Source organism: Mastacembelus armatus, chromosome 3 (assembly GCF_900324485.2).
Source record: "Mastacembelus armatus chromosome 3, fMasArm1.2, whole genome shotgun sequence".
Taxonomy (NCBI): Eukaryota; Metazoa; Chordata; class Actinopteri; order Synbranchiformes; family Mastacembelidae; genus Mastacembelus; species Mastacembelus armatus.
This window is the reverse complement of record NC_046635.1, coordinates 9,188,841-9,209,608: the sequence shown is the minus strand read 5'-3', so window position 1 is coordinate 9,209,608 and position 20,768 is coordinate 9,188,841. Positions and strand designations below refer to the sequence as shown.

General features: G+C 39.6%; 2 protein-coding genes across 2 annotated transcripts; both read right to left on the bottom strand.

The window, feature by feature from the left end:
• Nucleotides 1–233: 233 nt before the first annotated feature.
• On the bottom strand, nucleotides 234–3,879 carry sord (sorbitol dehydrogenase). Its single transcript, XM_026320557.2, has 9 exons — nucleotides 3,721–3,879; nucleotides 3,595–3,628; nucleotides 2,605–2,769; nucleotides 2,273–2,432; nucleotides 2,018–2,136; nucleotides 1,526–1,591; nucleotides 1,234–1,412; nucleotides 845–966; nucleotides 234–700 (listed from the first exon to the last, which is right to left on the bottom strand). Exons 1-9 carry the CDS (start codon nucleotides 3,772–3,774, stop codon nucleotides 535–537), a joined length of 1,065 nt encoding a protein of 354 aa, XP_026176342.1. The 5' UTR covers nucleotides 3,775–3,879; the 3' UTR covers nucleotides 234–534.
• A 1,362-nt stretch (nucleotides 3,880–5,241) lies between these two features.
• On the bottom strand, nucleotides 5,242–7,369 carry terb2 (telomere repeat binding bouquet formation protein 2). Its single transcript, XM_026320599.1, has 7 exons — nucleotides 7,182–7,369; nucleotides 6,568–6,649; nucleotides 6,323–6,462; nucleotides 5,868–5,929; nucleotides 5,709–5,773; nucleotides 5,536–5,624; nucleotides 5,242–5,339 (listed from the first exon to the last, which is right to left on the bottom strand). The coding sequence occupies exons 1-7, from the start codon at nucleotides 7,243–7,245 to the stop codon at nucleotides 5,242–5,244; spliced, it is 600 nt and encodes a 199-aa protein (XP_026176384.1). The 5' UTR covers nucleotides 7,246–7,369.
• Between the last annotated feature and the right edge of the window lie 13,399 nt (nucleotides 7,370–20,768).

Below are 20,768 nucleotides of genomic sequence, written 5' to 3'. Positions count from 1 at the left end.
GAACAATTATTTGAAGGCAGTCACAGGTTGACTGAGAGGCATCTGTGCATGTACTGCAACATTTTCTCTTTCCTGCTCTCTAAAGTACAATGATTTCATGTGTTACCAACAACCACGACAATTGGTACAACTGGCACAGCTGTCTCCTGGTAATTCCACTTTGAGCCTCTGGCCCCCCCTAATGCCTACAATTAGGAAGTGCAGGATCTGAAGAATGAAATATAATTACAAAATTTCTCACTTTGTAATTTTATTCTTTAATTGTTAAAATATGTTTTTCTTATTTGACAGTATTTAAAAGCATTTTAAATTTCAAATACAAGAAAAGCAGATTCTAGGAAATTTATATAAAGTGGAGCATCATAAAATAATTACTCGTACCATGAGATGCTGACTTTTTCTAACCTGTCAGCTGACTTCCACAGTGCTGATATTAGTGTGTCTCTTTGAACTAGCTCTGTTATCTCTCCTGGGGTTAATGTCCAGTTGGTGGATGTTCTATTAGTCGGTGTTGTTTTGAGGCAATGTGTCAGATCAGGGGTTCTGGTCATTTTGGTCACACTTTAACATAACCTTTATCCCAAGACCCTGACGTGTAGTTTCAAAGGCCTGGACTGCCTGCTCCAGAGGGAAACGATGGGTCACCAGGGGCTTCACATTCACTTGACCAGACGCCAACATGTCTATGGCCGTTGGCCAACTGCAACACAGCGAGATAAATGTTTTACTGAGCAGTTCATTATCTGTTATACCTAATAAACTTTATGAGTTCAGCTTCAGCCGCAAATATATAAAAAACATTTACTTGTAGAGCAAGAAGTGCAATTAGTGGATATTATCTTACGTGTTGCAGTATCGGAAGACCCCTCTGATGTCCACTTCTCTAAGGGCAGCGTTGAGCAAAGGAACAGTTGCCATCTCAGCGCCGAGACCCACCAACACCACCACGCCTCCTGAACGTGTTGCCTGATTAAAAACAAAAAAATTGATTATTACCATTTATTTTACTCTGGATTTGATGTTTTGCAGTGGACTCAATAGTAACTGTGAAGAAAGTACTCAGATCCTTAACCTAAGTAAAGGTGGAAATATAACACTCTCAAAATACTCAATATTAAGAATGCAAGTCCTTCATTAAAATACTTGTTTGTTTGATGGCTGTAGTTTTTTGTGGAGCTACTTCCTAATGCAGAATCCAACTTTAAAAGTCCTTTACTGAGGGTAGTCACGTACATAAATGGCAGTCTGGATGCTGCTCTCAGCACCAGTGCATTCAATAGTAATGTGAGGCTGAGCTCCAAGCATGTCCTCTACAGTCTTGGCGAGCTGCTGGGCTCCATGTCCTCTCTTCACGGTCAGCTGGAAGTCAGCCCCCAACTTTTTGGCCACCGTCAGCCGCTCCTCCAACAGATCTGAGCACAGCAAAGGAGGTGTGTCATAGACAAAAGACTGCACAGAATAGTCAATCAAAATTTATATCTCATGTCATTTCAATTGAAACGAGCGTTTACGAAATGTGTGTTACCGGTGATGATGACCCGTGAGGCCCCCATTGCCTTAGCCACAAGCAAACAGACCAACCCAATGGGACCTGTGGAAAGAGTGGAAGTAAATGAGATACCTACTGTAGAGAGTGCTAGGTCAACAAAAGCTTGCAATGTAAAGCTTCAGATATTATACAAGACAAACAGCCAATATCATAGAGATGTGTTTGGCATTGAACCTACAGTTACTCTTATAGGAACCAATCAACCATTTCACTTCTGAAATGTTCATTAGCTTGTTTTCCACACAGACAGTTTGTTAAATATTAAGTCTTGTTCTGAAAACGTTAAGGTTCAGCAGCTTCTCCTCATTTTTTGATGACTCAGTACGATTCTCATTTCTGTGCATTACTCAAATATAGTACAATCACACATTGGTCATGCAAAGCACAGTTTAGTACACTGGTGATGGTATATTACTACAAAGGTTTGTGACTTTGGTTTTATCACATGAGTTTTGGCTCATTCATTACCAGCACCGCAGATGAGCACAGTGCTGCCAAGGGTTACCCCTGCTCTGCGACAGGCGTGGATCGCCACAGACAGGGGTTCGATTAAAGCTCCCTCCTCGAAAGTCAGGTTATCAGGCAGCCTGGATAGTTGGGCAAAAAAAAAAGAAGAAAAAGACAAAAAGAGATAAAGAACAGAAGAAGAAAGAAAGGGATGTACAAAGGTTGTAGGCGAGAGTTGGCGGTGAGTTGATATCTGTGACCCTGAAAAGCTCGTACTTGTAACAGAAATTGGAGTTCTGCTTGTAGTATTGACACAGGTTTCCATCATCAGGGGGCGTGGCACAGAAGAAGATGGAGGGAGACAAGTTATATCGTCCGTTTTTGAAGAACTCATCCATCTCACGGGGCACGCCAGGTTCAACGGCCACTCTGTCACCTATGAAGTACATGACAACTTCACAGCACTGGCTAAGTTTGCTCAAATACATCTGTTACACTGTGGCTCAATGAGAACATGACGTACAGTGTGTGGCATTAGAGTAGCATGAAAGCTTAACTTCCTGTCACTACAGTTACCTCACAGCTGTGAGGCTCACACACCTACTTACCTACTTTAAGGTGCCTGACTGCTGCTCCGACCTTCACCACCCGCCCTGACGCCTCGTGGCCCAGCACCATTGGCTTTGTGACCTTGTAGTGTCCAATCTGGCCGTTCTGCCAGAAGTGAACATCTGATCCACAGATTCCAACAGAATGCATCTTGAGCAAAACCTCTGGGTGCAAAACAGAAGACATGGACAGAGACACTGACTGAAGCTGCTCTGAAACATTTTCTTCAACAATGCAGACATAAAGGAAGTGATGCAAAACGGCATTGTAGTAAGGAACAAGCCCCCACCCACTGAAGGTGAAGGCAAGGGACTATTATAATTGCTGAATGTGCCAGGAGTGAATAATGTGTGAAAACTCACCAAAATTTACCCAAAATTCAAGATCGTGTGAAAATTTTGTTCAAATTCAACTTTAAAAGAATGGCTCCACCATTGTTTTTCAATGGGAGATCTATACTAGAAGATGCAATTGCTGTAGAAATGCCTGCTGCTGCGTTGATTTTTGTGTGTGTCTGTATCATTGGTGGCTCAGAAATGTGCCATCTACAGCCATTTACAGAACCTCAGATTTCTGGCTCCAAATCCTGTTCTCATTTGAAGGGCTCCCAGTGAAGGGACTGGCAACGCAGTTTGACACGCTGAGTCGTTCATCGCTTTATTTGGATTTTTGGTCTAACTACTGAATCTGTTACAAAACCATATTTACTGACTCCACGGTGCCATGTGACTTGACTTAGTCTGCAAATATTTTTAGACTTCGGACCCTGGAATACATTCAAAGCCATAATTTCAGAGGATTGTTTTTTCTACAGTTTATATTACATTCACTTAAGAAAATTCCTAGAGATGAGTGAGATGATAGTAATGATACTGTTCATAGTTACTGCATCAAATTTCAGGTATCCTGCACATTTGAAGGTTTTACTCGCTGATGTGGTCTAAAGCTTGTAAACACTGTGTTTTCTTCACTAGAAACACTTATTGTACCATCAGGTCCTGGCTCCGGTACGGGACGATTTTCCTACGAGAAAGGGACAAAACGTTAAAAAATATTTGCAGGCGGTTTAATTCGCATATTTTGCAAATCCACATGAAAATGGACGAGTCTCCTACCAGCCTGAGGTCTCCCTGAGAGTGCAGCACCACGGACAGATTTTCCTGAGCCATGACAGGTGCAACAATGAGCTGTCAAATGGGCGACAAAGTCCGAGTGCACACAAAATAACACAGATTTCTCCTCCTCAGTGTCAAACACGGAAGGCTGAGAACTTCCTGATAGAAGGGCTGGGACCAAAACAAAACACGTGGTTGGCCAGATCCCCGCGGCACGGTCCACTTTGCAAAGAGAGAGAGGGGGGGGGTGCTAATAACTTATAAACACAGTTACTACTGTTGTTTAATACCTCAGTTGCGGTAAAATTATGTTGTTTTTGGCCATAAGTTGCTGATGAGCTTGTATTATTAACATGCCACCGTGTATTCAGTATAAATACTCTGTCAGTCGTGGTACGGTCCAGGCGGATAGGAAACACGTCGCGAAAAGCAAGAACGGGAGCGCGCACAGCCCGTGAAAATAGTGATATAGAGTGAAATAGTTATTTCACTCTGAATCTGTGGCTGAAATCCCCCCTTCATTATCAACATATTAGCATCATCACGTGTTGTTAAGGACAATACTGTATTTTACTGGTTGTACTGGGACCTAACTGGTAAAGAGGAGGGGGGTGGCTGATAAGTCAGCAGAATGATTTCAAAGAGGACTATTTCTTTTATGCGTAGCTCACATCAATATTCTAGTTTAGTGTCTAATTCTATCAGGCTATGTGGAGTATGTATACATATACACTATAAGTACACTATGCCTAAAGCCTACACTGGTCTGTGGACACAAGAAGTCAGAGGACGCCTGTTTTATGTCTGTTGTAAACATACAACTGAGTTTTATTTGTTGGCAAGTGTGCAGCTAAGTCAGCTAATGTTTGACAATGTTCACACCATGGAGCTGTAACACACACTTTCTAAGTCACAGTAATAATGACCCAATGTTCACAGTCAGAAGAGGCAGCAACTGTATTTGCTGCCTAATGATTCATTATTGCTAGAATTGTTAGGGGTGCTGTGATCAAATTGAGGTGTGCTTGAGCACCTCTAAAAAGGGTCTAAAATCGCCCCTGATTTCTTGTCAGAAACTCAACTAGGTTACTAGAAAGACTCGTAAAATGACAAAAGAACTAGTAGGAGACAAAATGACTACAAACAGAAGGCTGTTGCAAAATGGCTGCAAAGAGATAGAAAACAACCACAAAGTGATACAAAAAGACCAAAGTGACTCATTTTTGTCTCTCTTTTAGTCTGGAAAGACTTTTAAATGTATGCACCCAAAGGGCCACTGACTCATAATCTGCCCACAATCTCCTATGGTCAGCTAATCAGTTTTTACTGGGGACAATCTGCACTTTAACAACTTTATTTAAAGTCAGTGTATATATCTGCATTACATACTCATGGGTATGTAGGAAATACAACATTAATAAACAAATGAAATAGTTTACCAGTGCATCTTCAACAGTGTGCTACTGTTAAGTAGACCAACTTCCATTTGTTCATTTTCCACGTTTTACTCTGCATGCTTGCTTATGCGTGGACTTTGTGATTGGAGCATTGGAAACACACAGGATAGATATCACACAGATCACCTGAATATTTCTGTAGGTTGTCCATGCTGACATAGCCTGGAGTGAATAAGACAACAGAAAAAAGAGGAAATGTTAGAACACATAAGAAGCTTCTTCCAGCTCATGTTGTAGATTTATCTCAGAATATAAACACAGACTGCACCAGACTTTCAGCACAAGTCAAGTCGGTATTATTTTATCAGACATTTTCTCAAAAAACACACAGACCGGTAAATGCTGATAAATACTTCACCTGTAAGCATGTAACTAAATTGATAGTCCCCCAAATGAGCACATTGTGGAGCTTCATCCTCTGATGAGTCTAAATCAGATGATTCAGAGCTGGCAAAACAGTAACAGGGGCTTATTTAGTTTAGAATGTATTGAGTTAATTTTCTACCTATTTACAGGCATAATTTATCATACTTGCTTCTGCTGATGTCCCATTCATTGTACTCATCTTCTGTTTGGCTACTACTCTTGTGTGAACCCTGTAAAATGTAAAACTAGTCAAACTAATGTGACTATTTTCATTGACAGTATATGATCTTCCTTTGTGGTAATTCTACTGTCTGGTGGACTCACCTGTGCTACTGGCTGCTCCTCTTCATACTCCCAAATCAACCTCCCAACCACGTTTCTCACCTCTTCAATAAAAATCAAGGTAGCACTGAATGAGTATAGCTCAGAAAAATTGTTTGGCTTTTGCCTTCATTCATTAGAGTGATTTTGGGCTTGACCCTTTAAAATTAAGTTGATTATGTCTATGAGCTGTAAAGAAGCTAAATTAAACATTATCCAGAGGTGTGAAGAGGTAAAACTACCCTGTATTTTAACTGTAAAAAAGGGAAAGAATAAAGAAAATATGCAGCGGAAATATGTTTTCTTTTATTATTATTCTTTCTTGTGTCATTAATCATCTAGCAACCCCTCAGGGTGAACCTTACTGAAGGTCCTGACCCAAAGATAGAGAACCACAGATTTAATGTGGTTTACATCAACTTTATACACATACAGCAGTATACAGTAGTACCCCTCACCATCCTGGACTGAGACTGGAGGCAGAACGTAATGACCAATGCACACAGACTTGACACTGTGGCGCTTCTCACAGGCAGACAGAAACAAGCAGTGAAAAACCGTCACCTTGTTCCAGAGGTAATCTTTGCTCTCAAATATCCTGAACAAAACAGACCAGAATTGCTTATAGCTTTACAGGGATTATACAAGTGACTTGCTGAATAAAATGTGTGTGGGTTTTTGGTTTTGTCACCCTGCTCTTCACCTCACAGTATCTGGACATGTAGCATCCTCACTGAAAAGATAATCTGCTGTCTTCCAGCCAGCGATGATCCCACCCTCCTGTACTACAGGAAAAGATTTTTTTTTAAAAACTGTTTTAACTTCCAAATAAAGTTCCTGATTCCTATACTACTTTTGTAGCAATTTAATGTAGTTTAGGATGGTTTCTACAATGTATTTAGATTTTTTTACATTTACAGTATGCATTTATTTATTTGTAGTCATACTGTAGGCTATATACTATTAACACTATTATTATTATTACTGTTATCCACCTTTACTTGGGAATGTGAGAAAACTTCACTAGCTACTAGTAAAACACACATAAAAGACATATAACTACACTGAATTTGGGAATTGCAATATAACTTTCTACTTTCAGGTAACGTAAAAACAAGTCTCACATTGATTAAGACTATTTTGATTAAGTTGGCTATTAACAGCTACGAGCTACATAGCTAATAAAAACACAGAAATTGACTAAGCATTATTGTTATTATGATGCTATATTATTATATTAGCACATTATTATCCGGTGACTGGCTCATATAGTTTGACGTTGTAACGTTAAAACTCGGCCTGATAATATTTACTTACTCCAAAAGTCGTGACACGCCTGTGGCACACTGCTTGAAAACCAGGCAGACTTATTCGTAAACATTGTCCGTAAACACAGTCCTGCTTTTCGACAAAAAGAGATGTTTTTTTTTTTAATCTGGTTTCACCTATTATTAGCCACAGTGATTAATAAGCACAGTAATTCTGCAGATGGCCTGTATCTTCGCCTGTGCCCTGTGAACTCGAACTGAGATCCGACCCGTTCTGTCTTTTTCTCCAAATCTGTCGCTTGGCGCGCAAACGCCTCTGCTGCATTTAAAAGCTGCGGGGAAAGTGGGAATGTTTGATTGTTGATATTCAGAGAATTGGATGAAGAACGATAAAACCAGGGCGTGCTAGCTAGGTTAACGACTAGGTGGTAGGTGGGAGAGGCGTTAAGCAAATATGTTGTATGAGGGGAAAGACACAGCTGTATGCGGGTGTTTGTAGAATAACGGGAAGAATTTGTGATTGTAGTTTGGTTTATCAACCCAGTCAACAGGTGCAGCAGCAGTCACTGGGACGCACAGGTCATGGAGGCGATGGACGTGAAGGTAAGATACACTCACGTTAACGTAGTTTAAAACTTTGAGTCTAAAACATGTCGATTATGAAGACACAAACACTCACAGATGCATATTTTTAGATTCAAGGGGATTCAGTTTCAGAAGGTAGTTATTATCTCCCATGTGTAAACAAACGCACACAAAGAAGCTTAGAAATCACAGAAAAAAAGAATCCTAACACCGAACTTCAAGCAGACTCAACACATTTTTATGTTTCTTTTGGTATGAAAATAATTATTTGATTGTTATGAGTGCATATAAAAGTGAATAGCAAACAGAAACAGCTAATGACAAATTCGGCACACACAGTTTTCCAAAATGTAAACAAATACAGCTAAAAAGGGCTAAAGTTATGGTCCACAGCATGATTGACTGCATCCAGGTAGGTTTAGTGGCATCATTCAAACATTATTCAAAGGATTTTATACAAAAGAGGTTCTAAATTAAACATATATTTAGATCAGGTATAGCAAACCTAAAACACAAGTACTTAAAATGCTTCGTTATTTTTCCAAACCCTTGGTCTGGGCAGTGGATTAAGGTTAAGGATGGTGAGATGATGATCTTCAGAGTAATATTACAGTAACAGTGGCCTCTAATATAGTTGGATTTTCTCATCAAACTGGATCACAGTTTGTGGAAATGTGTCCCACTTGACTATTATATTTACAGTATTATCACATGTAAGATTAGGAATAAAAAGTGTTCAATGGTTGGTCATTTTATTTCCTCGCTTTGACCTTGTTAGATATGACCCATGTGGACGGAGGAGGCAAAGCGAGGGTGCACCTGACTGACAGCAAAATGCAGGTGACTGTGAGCAGTCCTGTTGCTGAGCTGTCAAACACAGATGTTTCTGAAGAGAGCAGGTATTTCCTAGCTATGGTGTTTTGTCTTCTTATAAAGGTCGTAGAAGAGACACAACATTTTACATCTGAAAGGGGATGGATAACTAGATCCACTTTTCTGCTATCACTTTCTTGTTTCACAAATTATTAATTAAAGTAATTAATGGCTTTATAAATGTTTATACTTTATAGCTTTTTATAGCTTTGTCATTCCCTTTTACTTCCCTTTTTACCATTCCACTGGTCTGTGATACAGTATACCAAGCAGCAGTTTTGCAGTACTGCATTTCACCATCAGATGGCAATGTTTCTCAACAAACTCTTTAGTTGAGCACTAAGCCATAGTCCATTTTATATGGCTTATAACAATTCAGTTTGGCAGTATATTTAATGTAAAATGTATCGACTTAAGCTGTTTTCATTAGGCACAGTGCAGCTGTGAGTGTATAAAGGAAGTGAGTTACTATACCCTCTACATGTAACAGCTTTTGGAAAGTAAATCTGTGTTGACACTGATATTGAATTAGAGAAAAAGTCTGTCTTGATGTGAAGCTTTCAGTTGATAGAATTGCAAAAGAGATTTATTATAAATCATCATAATCTTAAACTACTTTCCATTCAAATGCAGTATATTTAATGTTGTGAGACAATTACTGGAGGTAGATTTATTCTGTTATAGATACAAAGCAGATAATACTGCTTTACTGTTTTGTTCTAACCTGTATATACTTTCAAGGCCATCAGGTGTGTAGTGGCTTGTAGGTTCACTAATGTACTGGGCAGCAGTTTTTAATCAGCATGTAGACATCAACACCTTGGCTTTATGTTGTGTAACCTCCTCTGTTAGGTTGTCTGCAGGTCAGGCTCATATTGCTGTCACACGGCCACACACACAGAACCCATAGCCTCTTCCCCAGTAATGTCATGTAACCTTGTGTTTTATGACAGTGACAGCCTATTATAAAGAAGATATTGCAGCATGACACTATTACTCGACCATGATGCTGTTGGTATAACTGATGAGCTATGCTTGTTTGAGCACTGTCACAATAGGATAGGCTTCATCTTATGCTGTTAGGGGTCTGCACATAGACGTTGCTTGGAAAAGCACAGAGTACACCTCAGCTCTGTTTGTTTTGACATGTCATGCCAAAGACAGATAAAGACTGTAAATGAACGAGACAAATACTCATGCTCATTTGTAAGATTTTAGTGAGTTCGCCTGCTGTCATTGGTATGGAGTTCCTCCGCTCCATGCAGTGACTGGTTGAGTGAGTTCAAAGCAGCAATAACTGTGTCACCATGACAACAGTGAAGCCACACCCTGTTCCCAGTACCCAACCCCCCAACCTGCTCCGTTAGGCACAAAACACTGGAAGGACGAGCTGGTTGGTGATACATGCACGGATGTTGAATACGGAGACAGGGCAGAGAATTAATCGTCTATATGCTGCGATAGGCAACACTTGGTTTTTGTAATAATATGACAACATGTTCATTTTTGTTGCTTAACCTTTTTGTATTCTTGCACAAAAACAGTTTTACTGGAATATGGATTTTACTGTGTATGAAAATGATTTTAGTTCAGTTACTTTCTGGCTACATAATACCAAAACATTACATGTGATTCTCTTGTGATGATGTATAAAATGCTCTTAAAATCTAGTGGTTTACCAAGCAAAAATAACAAACCACCTATAGCTCCTCAACCATGGGGATTGGATGCTTTTCTCTGTTTTCTATCATTGCCCATTACTTATCTTTGGCTTGTTTATGGGAAAATGTAATCATTATGGAGATATCACAATTCAGTCTGGGAAATAATGATGAGCATTATTTATTTATTTATTTATTTTACATTTTATCTCTGGGTTGGAAAATACAAGCAATATGTCATCTTCAACTTTGTGTGTTTTTCCTGACAGTGTATACACTAAAAAATCTTCTTTGTTATGATGCTGGTTTTTGTTCTTTCAGTTTCCTTTCTGCTGGACAGAGAAAATGATGTGGCGGCTGGATATCCCACCTCATCCATCTCCACTCTGTAGTTCTGTTGTGTGGTAGATTATTGTTTTGCCATTATATTTATATGATTGCTGTTGGTGGTAACATACTAAATATTATCTTTGTTTTTGGTTCATATGATGATTATTTTCTAAATTAAGCGAGTGACCATTTGTTCTATAAAGACAATGGATAAATATGCCCATCATACTTTCCTAGTGCCAAAAGCAGGATCTTTATTTTACTAGTTTGCCCAAACAACAATCCATAACCTAAATGTATTCAGATTAGTATCATAGAAGATTAGGAGTTCAGCAAATATTCACATTTGAGAGGCTGAAACCATCCATCCATTTATATACTGCTTATTCCAATTCAGGCTCACAGGGGACTGGAGCTACTCCCATCTGACACTGGGGGGCAGGGTACACCCTGGACAGATCACCAGTCTATCACAGGGCTGACACACAGAGACAGACAACTACTTACATTCAAATTCACACCTAGAGTCAATTTAGATTCACCACTTAACCTGACCACAACCTGCATGTCTTTGGTCTGAGGGAGGAAACTGAAGCATTTTTGCTTAGACAGTAACTTAAATGGCTCATTTTCTGTCAGAATTGTTTAGAATTTGTTTCCTGTTAATGACTGATTGTTTCAGATATGGTATGTTGTTATAATAACCATTTTGCCACTAGACAGTTGTCTTCACACAAATGGGACTCAACTTTAATCCTGGTCCAGAGACGTAGTTTGGATCTTTCTACAGACTCTCTTTGACCTGGTTTTGGTTTTTCTTGGCCAGATGGAATGATATAATAAGAGAGACTGTGCTACATATGTTTTAATTGGCTGGTTTTGGTCAAGCGAAGGCTTCATTCACAGAGGAATTTAAGCGGTGACACTGACTCATCTACTTGTGTATAACCTTTAATGAAATGTGGCCCCTGTAAATCGTAACTAATGAGAGTCTAATTAAACATTTGATAAAAAAATAGAGCTAAAGCAAAAAACACATTTTCTATAATTTTCCTACAATGTGAGGGATGCAGAGACATTTGGATGTTGTGGTGCAACTGGGCAACGGCCTGGATCAAGGATGGCTGTGTTTAAAATAATGTGAAGAGCTCCCCGACAAGCTCAGTGATGACCAGTGTCTTTATGAATTACTCCTAGTTTGATATATTTTCTTCTTCCAGACATTAGATAACCAGTCAGCATTCTTCCAATACTTTGTCAGCAAGATGGAGCAGTAAAACTTACTAAGGTTATATCATTGAAGAGTTATGGTAGCAGAGTTTGTCCATCCGCACCAATCCGTCACCTGAACTTGCATGCAGTTTAGTTCTGTGTTAAATGAGCAGTCCATTTCTCTCTCTCTCTCTCTCTCTCTCTCTCTGCAGCCCTATCAAGTCTCTTTCTCTCCAGCTGAACCAACAGCATCAAAGGAGTGTGCTTCAAATCGCAGGTGTTGAAGGATTAAGGCCACCGCAGGAAGGGGTTTTATTCTCAGCCTCATCTTTGATGTAGTTAGCGTGCTATCAGGCTGCAGACTTCTGATACATGATTGTGATGAAGTACGTACATTTGGCAGGTATTCACAATTCTGGATTTGCGGGAGAAAAAAAAACAGAACAACATTTGTTACATTTATTTTATACCAATTTCTTTACAAAATTATATATACTGAAATATAGGATTCCATCCTTAGTTGGGACGAGTCATAGATTGTTTTTCTCTTGCTTTCATGGTGCTTATAATTTGTGTTTCTCATTAAAGGTAACCTCAGTAACCTCACTATTTGACTGACATATAACTGAAGCAAATCCTTCGGCTTATTTTGTAGCTTGTCAGTCTTGTGTTTCAGATCCAGGGTTGATCTGATTTGAATTCATACAGTTAAAATATCTAGCTATAATAATAATGTACTGCTGCTGCTGCCATCTTTATAATGTGTTGACAGAAACAGAAATACAGATGTAGGAAGGCAGCTGCCATACACTGAGAGCTCCAGCGAGGTGTTGGCAGTTCGGTGTTGAAAGTGTGATGCATAATCAGGCCAGCGCTCTTAAAACAGTCTCTTCAAGGCACACGCACATTTCAACACTAAAAGGCCGTGCCTGTAGGCAAACCTGTCTCTGAATTTGAAACTGCCTCTAAATTCAAACACTTTTTGACTTTATTAAACATCTTTAAATTAAACATGTTGCAAATTGCAGTAGAGAATGTAAAACCTCTGACACCATGCAAACTGCTGTATAACACAAAATCAGCTGAAGCTGCATTGAAAGAATTCCACTGTAAAAACTAGTGGGTATATTTAAAAATACAAAGTGTGTTGTATCCACCATGTACCACTGTAAGATTTTATCTTATAGAAGGAAAGAATTCAACTTAAATTGAATCTAAAAATGCAAAATATCCCAGACAAATATTTTTTCACAGCTCTGTAAACTCACAATTGAATGTCAGTAAAAGTGAATCAGAGGAGACAAGGAAACTTTTCGAGAGTGACTGCTCTGGTGCTAGCTGTAGGCTATGAGCTGACCTTTGACCCTGGCTGGGTCACCGGGGTGTGTTGGTGTGCTGAGGAGGGACAGGAGGGTACATTGCTCCCCAGACCGTTAAGAAGCCATGCAGCCAACAGCTGAGCAGCATCTGACAGCGGGGTGAGAGGAAATGTCGCAGGCTCCACAGGCTGACCTTTAGGGAACCAGGCTCACTGTTAGGCAAGCATATACTGTAGACTCAGACATGCATCACATTCACGTGTACGTGCATGCACGTGTTTATACGGTTGCCAGGCTGCACAGTGGTATCTGTTAGGCAACACACACACACACATGAACGATGTATTTGAACAGAGGACACCTGCAAGACAGAAACTGCCAACAGAATCAAAGTTTTGACTGACTGGAGCCAAGTTTGTGTCTCACCAAGGACTGTCGTGCTGTTATACCAGACCATGTGCGAATGGTATTTGCCCTCTTAGTTACTTTGGTCCACAGTGAGTCATCTTTTGGAGTTTGGAGGATGGCTGCACTAAGAGACGGCCACACCCTGCAGCTAACGCCCTACTGAGCACCAGACATGTAGATTAATGACCAGACTTCCCTTTGTGTCTTCACTTCTCTTAACTTCGCCCTCTTAGTTTATGAAGCAACATTACATCCATCTTTTTCATTTTGCTTTCCGTCTTGACAGCAGTATATATTATTTACTCAAAGAGTCCCTCTGAAATTTGCTTGTAAACAAAGTGGTTTACTGTCAGTGTACTGTGTGCATCCTGGAGGTCAAACAGGTGTGTGGAATGTATTCCCTTCCTAATCAGTCATTTTTAAAGCTGGTTTCTTCTAACACTTTTAATACTTAAAATTGTTTTTTCCATCTGTGATTCCTTTATAGCACTCTCCTTTTTCATTGCCTTGTTGCCTTGTTGCCAGTTTTCATTATAGTTTAGTGCATTACCACCTAAGAATATCTCTTTCTGCAGCTTTCTGTGCCATTGACCATTTTTCAAAGAATCAATGTAGAATATTTGGAGTGATCTATTAGCAGAAATGGAATATAGCATTATAAATAAGTTGTCATTAGTGTGTAATCACTGGAAGATACCAACAGCTTCAGAATGCTGTCCTCTTATATACAGTGTAGTAGACATATTTAGTAGCATGATATAGAATACTCTAGCAAAGTACAAGTACCTGAGAGATGTGCTTAGGAACATCTGTACTGGGCAGAAAACGAAAAAAAAGATGAGGGCATGTGAAAATATGCACATTTTAAAATCAGTCACTGTAGTTTCTCTGAGGGATTCACTCAATGCATCTGTTGCATGTGAACTATTACCAGCTAGTAATGATTAATAGCCACTTAAAGGTTTTAAAAGTCCTCTCATGTTAGCAGAGTTTACATACAGTGCAACATCACTAAAGTGGTGTCAGCCTCTCCATTTTTTATGAATCAGTGTAAACAGAAGACCGACATGAAGAACTTAGATATTTTTGGACATCTGGCTTCTTTCTTATTCTCTGACATGCTCTGATCTAAAGACCTACGGCTTCTTGTTTGACCAGCGCAGGATGCCCTTGTCTAAACACGAGCTCTGTCGTCTACTTGTAACACTCACACACAACTTGTGTTTTAGCAGTGTCTTTCAAATGTATACTTCTGTTTTGTGTAACCTGCTGTCACAGAAAAAAAGAACATATCTAAAGTATCACTGGATTACTTCAGTACCGTGGCTCGACCAGGTCTTTTAATTAAACGGTCCATCTTGGACTGTAAAGTCTTTAACTGGTCCAAGCACTTAGGAGAAAACAACATAATGTACAATATTAGCAGGACAATAATATAAAAGGAATGCCCAAAGCTTACATTAGATTAGTGGAATTTAAAAATACACTGCGGTTTTTATGAGGTTGCTTATGTTATGAGTTTTCTTTTGCTTGCCAAGTCTAAATAGCAGGAAGGCTGAGGCTATCATTATTGTGGCAAACTCTAAACTGTTGAGACTAATCTGCCAGTTTGTGTTACTGTTGTAGATCTCCCCTATGAGGCAGCGAGAGCAGGGAAAAAGCTGACTGCAGTTTTACACAGAGGAACGCCATTTGTGGTTCTGACTGTTGTTCTCTTGCTTCTGTAGGGCAGAAGCACTCACCGTGAGTCAGTCCACAGTCAAATTCCCTGACTGAAATGGCCCACTAATTCACCTGCGGTCTTTTATGATTTCATTCCCAATCTGTCACTGTAAAACTTTTAACTTTCTGCTCATGACCTCAGTGATGATAAAGAAGCTGGTACAATAAGGACAACTCTTTGTTTGTTGTTCTAGCAAACATTATGGATAAATACCTATATTATATTTTCATTGATTAGCTTGGAGTCAGATGAAAAGAGTAAATATGACGCTGAAGTCAGAAGTCAGTTATCTTAACTTAGCATAAAGACTGGAAAATGGGAAGCGGCTATCCAGAGTTTAATTCTAGTTTGGCTTATTTGCTACTCGTACTGGAGAGGATCAGTGGTGTCTTTAGGAATTTTCCAATCTGATATACAGTGCATGTGTTTTATGGATTTTGAAAATACTTACTAAGCTGTCTTCCAAGACAGCCTGTGGGAGATAAGGTAGAGTATCTGTTGTGACAGCTGTGGTTACATTTATAGCATGAAGTCACATATTTCCAAGATAGGCAGGAGAATCTCTATAAGTGGACTAGGTTGATATCGGGAGGTAAGTGACATTATGTTGGCAATGCTTTGGCTTTTCATTACCATAATCTCCGGTATGCAGTGGGCTTGTTTGCAGCTGCGTGTGTTGCTGTCAGAAGGGAAGTTGCACCTCGTAGTCTGTGGCCAAGTCCTTTCCTGAGCTCCTATTTTAGGAGCTTTTACACGAGTGAGAAAAAGAGATGTGACAGCCTGTTAGCGGTGCCTGCTTCTGTGTGCTGAAATTGTCAGGAAGCTCATCAGTGAGAAGACTAACACCTGTACTGGCAGACCTCAGAGTTACACACTAACAGTATCAGACACTCCCTCCTCACACCACAGTAGTTTGCATTGGTTTATGCAGAGTACTTTTGATAGAGCTTTTGTTAGATTTTGCTTAAAAAACATAAACCTCTCCTCCTTCTTGTCTTTTACTTTTCTCAATACCCGATACAATATATGGATCATCTTCATTAAGCCACAGAGAAAATCCCACCATGAGCACTGGGCATTAACTGAAAGTACAAGGTCACAGACCGAAGTAGACGAAATTAATGGCTGGTCTCAGTCTGAATTGAGGTTTGGTGATTCAACCTTCTGGGGTAGCAGCTGTTTCTGTCCATTGAGAGGAGATGGTTGATGTGGTTCGGGCATATGAGAGTAGAGCCTTGGTTGAAGTAATTACATTATCCTGCTTTTCTGGGAGCACATCTGGAGTGCACTGTTCAACCAAGGAAAGAGGATGTGTGGAGTAAAGCAGACTGTCAGTATGACAGTGTTTTGCAATGCAAAAACGGTGGTGTACTCATGTAATGAGTGATATGAACATATGGCTAGTTTGAAATAGCTCTTCACTTAATAATCACTGTCCTGTTTTGAGGTTTATAGATATTTGATTTCTAAATCTAAATTCTGTGTAACTACCAAACCTGATGTATTGTGGTGAAACTTGTTGAATATAATTTCCCTCTCTCTCTCTGCTCGAAACGTCAAATACTTTACCAGTGAAAAAAACACTGAGTGAGCATATTTATTGTAATCAAATACCCCCCTATGGTGCAGTTTTAAAGAGACGCTCTGATTGGGTGTTTTTGTTGCTGATTCCGGCATTGCTAAAAGTGTCTTTTCACTGGTTTCACACATATTTTCTTGTTTTTATTACATACTTAAGTGATTTCACACCAGCCCATTAAAAATAAATTGTTTATGCCCAAAGGTTTATCTTATAATTAAAATCACATAAGTGGCCAACCTGATTGCATTACTGTTTGTGCTGTTTGTTTCACATCAATGGGAATGATGCTACCTTGCATGTAAAGTTGTTTAACTGGCTTACTTCAGTGTCGGGTGAATAAAAACAAGTATTATAGATGTCACTATAAATTATCCTTACCAGAGGTTCTAGTATGATTACTGCATTTCATGTTTCATGCTGTGTTAATTGGCATATTGACTAATTAGAATTTAAGAAAAGCCACTCTTTGCGCAAACTACTGCACGCTGCTTGCAATAAAGTCTAGTTTAATATGTTTACTCCCATCTCCAGTCACACCAACACAAGGTGAGACACTTTTCGTTTCACACCCTAGCTGGAGATTGTTGGTGCTCTCTGGTGTTGCAGTTGTTGGGTCAGGTTTCCTCTGCCTCTGGTGGGACTTAGGCCTGGTGTGACCTTGACCTTGGTCCTGCAGATCTGCTCAGTGCAGCAGAATCCACCCCCCACCCTCTCTCTCTGACGCACACACATACTCACCTACTCCTATTTAGACCTTAATTTATTTTATTTTCAATCTTTCACCATGTTATAGCATCACATCCCAGCAAGTGTTTTGCATTCGTTTGACATATGCTACTGTAACAAAATACAAGTTAGTACAAGTACTTTTTAGAGACCTTGAAATAAAAAGATTGATCTAATAAGGGAAGTATGCCGTTACCAAATGCCAAAGTATTATACTTTTAACATCTTTATCATCTCCTATTAAAGCTACACAAAATTTACATGCAAGCATCCACCAGTCCTCTTTCAGTACTTTTTTGAAAGACTCCATGTTTGAACTAGCTTCAGACATCCCAGTATCAGACTTCTGATTTAAACGTGTGTTCCCTTGTTGCGTGTCATGGCCTGAGAAGACTGCTCCTGGAGGACTGTGGTTCTCTCAAAAGCACTTTGGCTGTGTTTCTTGGGGAGTAAGCTTTTAAGTTTGTGTGGTGTTATATAAGATGTGCAGCATCACACAGTGCAGCCATGTAGCACTAAAAGGCAAAGGACTTTACATACAGTAGAAGCGTTCACACTCTGTCCAGTCTCTCCCTTCTCATGTTTTTTTTCTTGCGAGATGCACACTGACTGTCTTTGCCGCTAATTGGCTTATAAGCTACAGCATAACACAAGAATATAATGTATGACCTGTGAATTGTATGATGTGTTAAGCTTATGCCCAATTACTTACTGTTTTTTCCATTCTACCTGTTCTGGTGCTTTATAAAGGCACCTGTTAAAGCAAAGGTTGGTTAAAGATAAACCACATATTTATTTTGTTGTTTACACACCTAAACCTTTACCAGAAAAGTCATATTACTACTAGAAACCTACAGAGATCAACATATCTCATTATTATTTTGTCTTGCCTTTCAAACCTAGTTTCCAACTAGTACCTAAAGACTTCATTTGGGTTACTTGATGTTATAAATAATACTGTTGTGAGTTAATCCTGCAATCTTTAAAAAATAATAATAACAATGATTAGAGTGCATAAACACCAGACTACCAGACTCAACATTAAACTGTTTCCTATTGACATAGAGATATTACTATGGTTGGGATTTGGATCTTACAGTAAATAAGGTTAAAGTAAGAACATCATAGGAAAAGCATGCAGATTATGAGCTGTGCAAAATGTATTTATTGAGGCAAGCTGTTTGCCAAAGCCCTTCCTTAACCGTAGAAAGTCTTAAAAAGCAACTACACAACAGCAAAAGACACTTGAAGAGGCATTGTTCAAATGGGATCTTCATGCTTCTTGCTAGCATTGATGATTTTCTTTTTTTTACATCTCAGCACTGGCACTTTCAGCAAGAGTTTATTTGATGTTTTTACATATATGACTTCATGTCAAATCCACACAATAAAATGCAACACGGGTGCAGTCTGTTCATTAACAGCACAGTACATTTACAGCAGCAGATTGCCCCTGTTAATGTCTGGCTTACAAAAAATGAAGGCAGACACAGACACAGATGGTGTAATACTCTATTTCCACTCTTTGCTGAGATTGCTGTGATAAGATGCAGAGCGACAACCTACACAACATACACGTGTAACGCTGCGTGGTCGCATATACTGTATACCAACACACATGTATGATTAGCAGTGAAAAAAATGAAATTCACTCATACCTCTTGCTGAGGATTTAAGTCAGTTAATTTATAACTGCACTGAAAAAATACCAAGGTAGTAAAATTGATAAAATTGTGTGTACAGAAGAATTTAATTTTTAAAAATCCTTTAAATGTAAAAAAAAAAACCTTTATAATGTACCTGTACGCTGTCTGAAGAGATGCTGTGTTGTGGACTGTTTCTTTTCAGGGGGCAGTGACTTTCTGGAGTCTTTGCTGGTCACAGTGCCAACAATACAGAGTAAACGCCTTCAAAGCAATTTGCCACTTCAATAATGTACAGTAGTAAATCCTTAAAAAAACCTTTATGTTCAAATCCATCCATAATCTCCAAAACTCCATGTACTCCAGTTTCCTCCTCAGTCCAAAGACATGCAGGTAGGTTGTGGTTAGGTGAACTGGTGACTTGACTCTAAACTGCTCATATGGTTGAATGTGAATGGTTGTCTGTCACCATGTGTCAACCCTGAGATAGAGTGGTGATCTGTCCAGGGTGTACCTTGCCTGTCTCCTAAGGTCAGCTGGGATTGGCTCTAGCCCCCATGGCCCTAGAGAATGGATAGATGGATTATGGATAGATGGGTTATGCAAAATGCAATAACGGAAGTTGTTTATCTGAAGATTTCTGTGTTGGATGTGTGGATTTTGTCACCATGTAATCATGCCACTGTGAATTTGTTTTGTTGACATAAAACAACAACAACAAAAAAAAGTTCATGATAGGCTTAAAGGCTGCCATGCTGTATCATCATAGTTCCAGATGTCAGCAACAAAGCAGATCACCTGACATTTAAGCACTATTGGGGTAAACAGTGTATATTGCTGCTGTGTTTTAACTGTTACCACCATTTTTTAACAGGAAAGAGTACTTCCCCCTTCCTGTGCCTCTGTTCATCACTTATCTCAGCAAATCCAGGGTTACAGCGGGACACTTAGGTGAGGAAGTCCTCACCTGGCAGGCTGTTAATAAAGGTGACAGTGGGAGGGCAGCAGGAGAGGAAACTGGTGTCAAACCCTGCTGACTGGAGGCACAGGAGCACAAAGATCCACTTTACTGTGAAGTCATACTGTCTGTAAAGACATACCACTATACAAATCACTATACAGACTCACATACAGATGGCATAATCTCTGCAGTTCCTCTGCAGAATATCTGTTTACATGTATGTCCCTCTTCATGTGGAACCGTCCTTGATTTCCTATTCTACAACCCCCTACAACCCTGAAGCTGCACCATAAATCACTGTCTGAACAGCAGCAGCAGTCATTTAGTATCCTGAGTCTCCCTCTCTCTGTTGAGTTTCTGCTCATCCTCCAACATCTCAGTACATCCATGCCTTGCTCCAAAAAACTGTGCAATGCTGAGCGTTTTAAAAAGACAGCTGTTTCTTCCTGTTACTTAGCAACACACAGACAGACTTTGGAGCCAATATGGCTGCCACAGCGAACAGTTTTTACACACGTTTTTACCTTCATGTAGCTTTGACCGAAGCCAGAGCCCAGACAAGCTGCAAGAGCATTGCGTGTGAATGTGTTTTCACTAACTCATGTCCCTTGCA

Excerpts from the sequence above, each read along its gene's own strand:
- terb2 (XM_026320599.1), bottom strand. The coding sequence starts at position 7,245 with ATGTTTACGAATAAGTCTGCCTGGTTTTCAAGCAGTGTGCCACAGGCG. Across the intron at positions 5,930-6,322 it reads TCCAGTCTCAGTCCAGGATG|AGGTGAGAAACGTGGTTGGG; the intron begins GTGAGGGGTACT and ends TTTTTATTGAAG. Across the intron at positions 5,625-5,708 it reads TGGGACATCAGCAGAAGCAA|CTCTGAATCATCTGATTTAG; the intron begins GTATGATAAATT and ends CTGTTTTGCCAG.
- sord (XM_026320557.2), bottom strand. The coding sequence starts at position 3,774 with ATGGCTCAGGAAAATCTGTCCGTGGTGCTGCACTCTCAGGGAGACCTC. Across the intron at positions 2,433-2,604 it reads AGTCAGGCACCTTAAAGTAG|GTGACAGAGTGGCCGTTGAA; the intron begins GTAAGTAGGTGT and ends TGTACTTCATAG. Across the intron at positions 2,137-2,272 it reads AACTCCAATTTCTGTTACAA|GCTGCCTGATAACCTGACTT; the intron begins GTACGAGCTTTT and ends CCAACTATCCAG.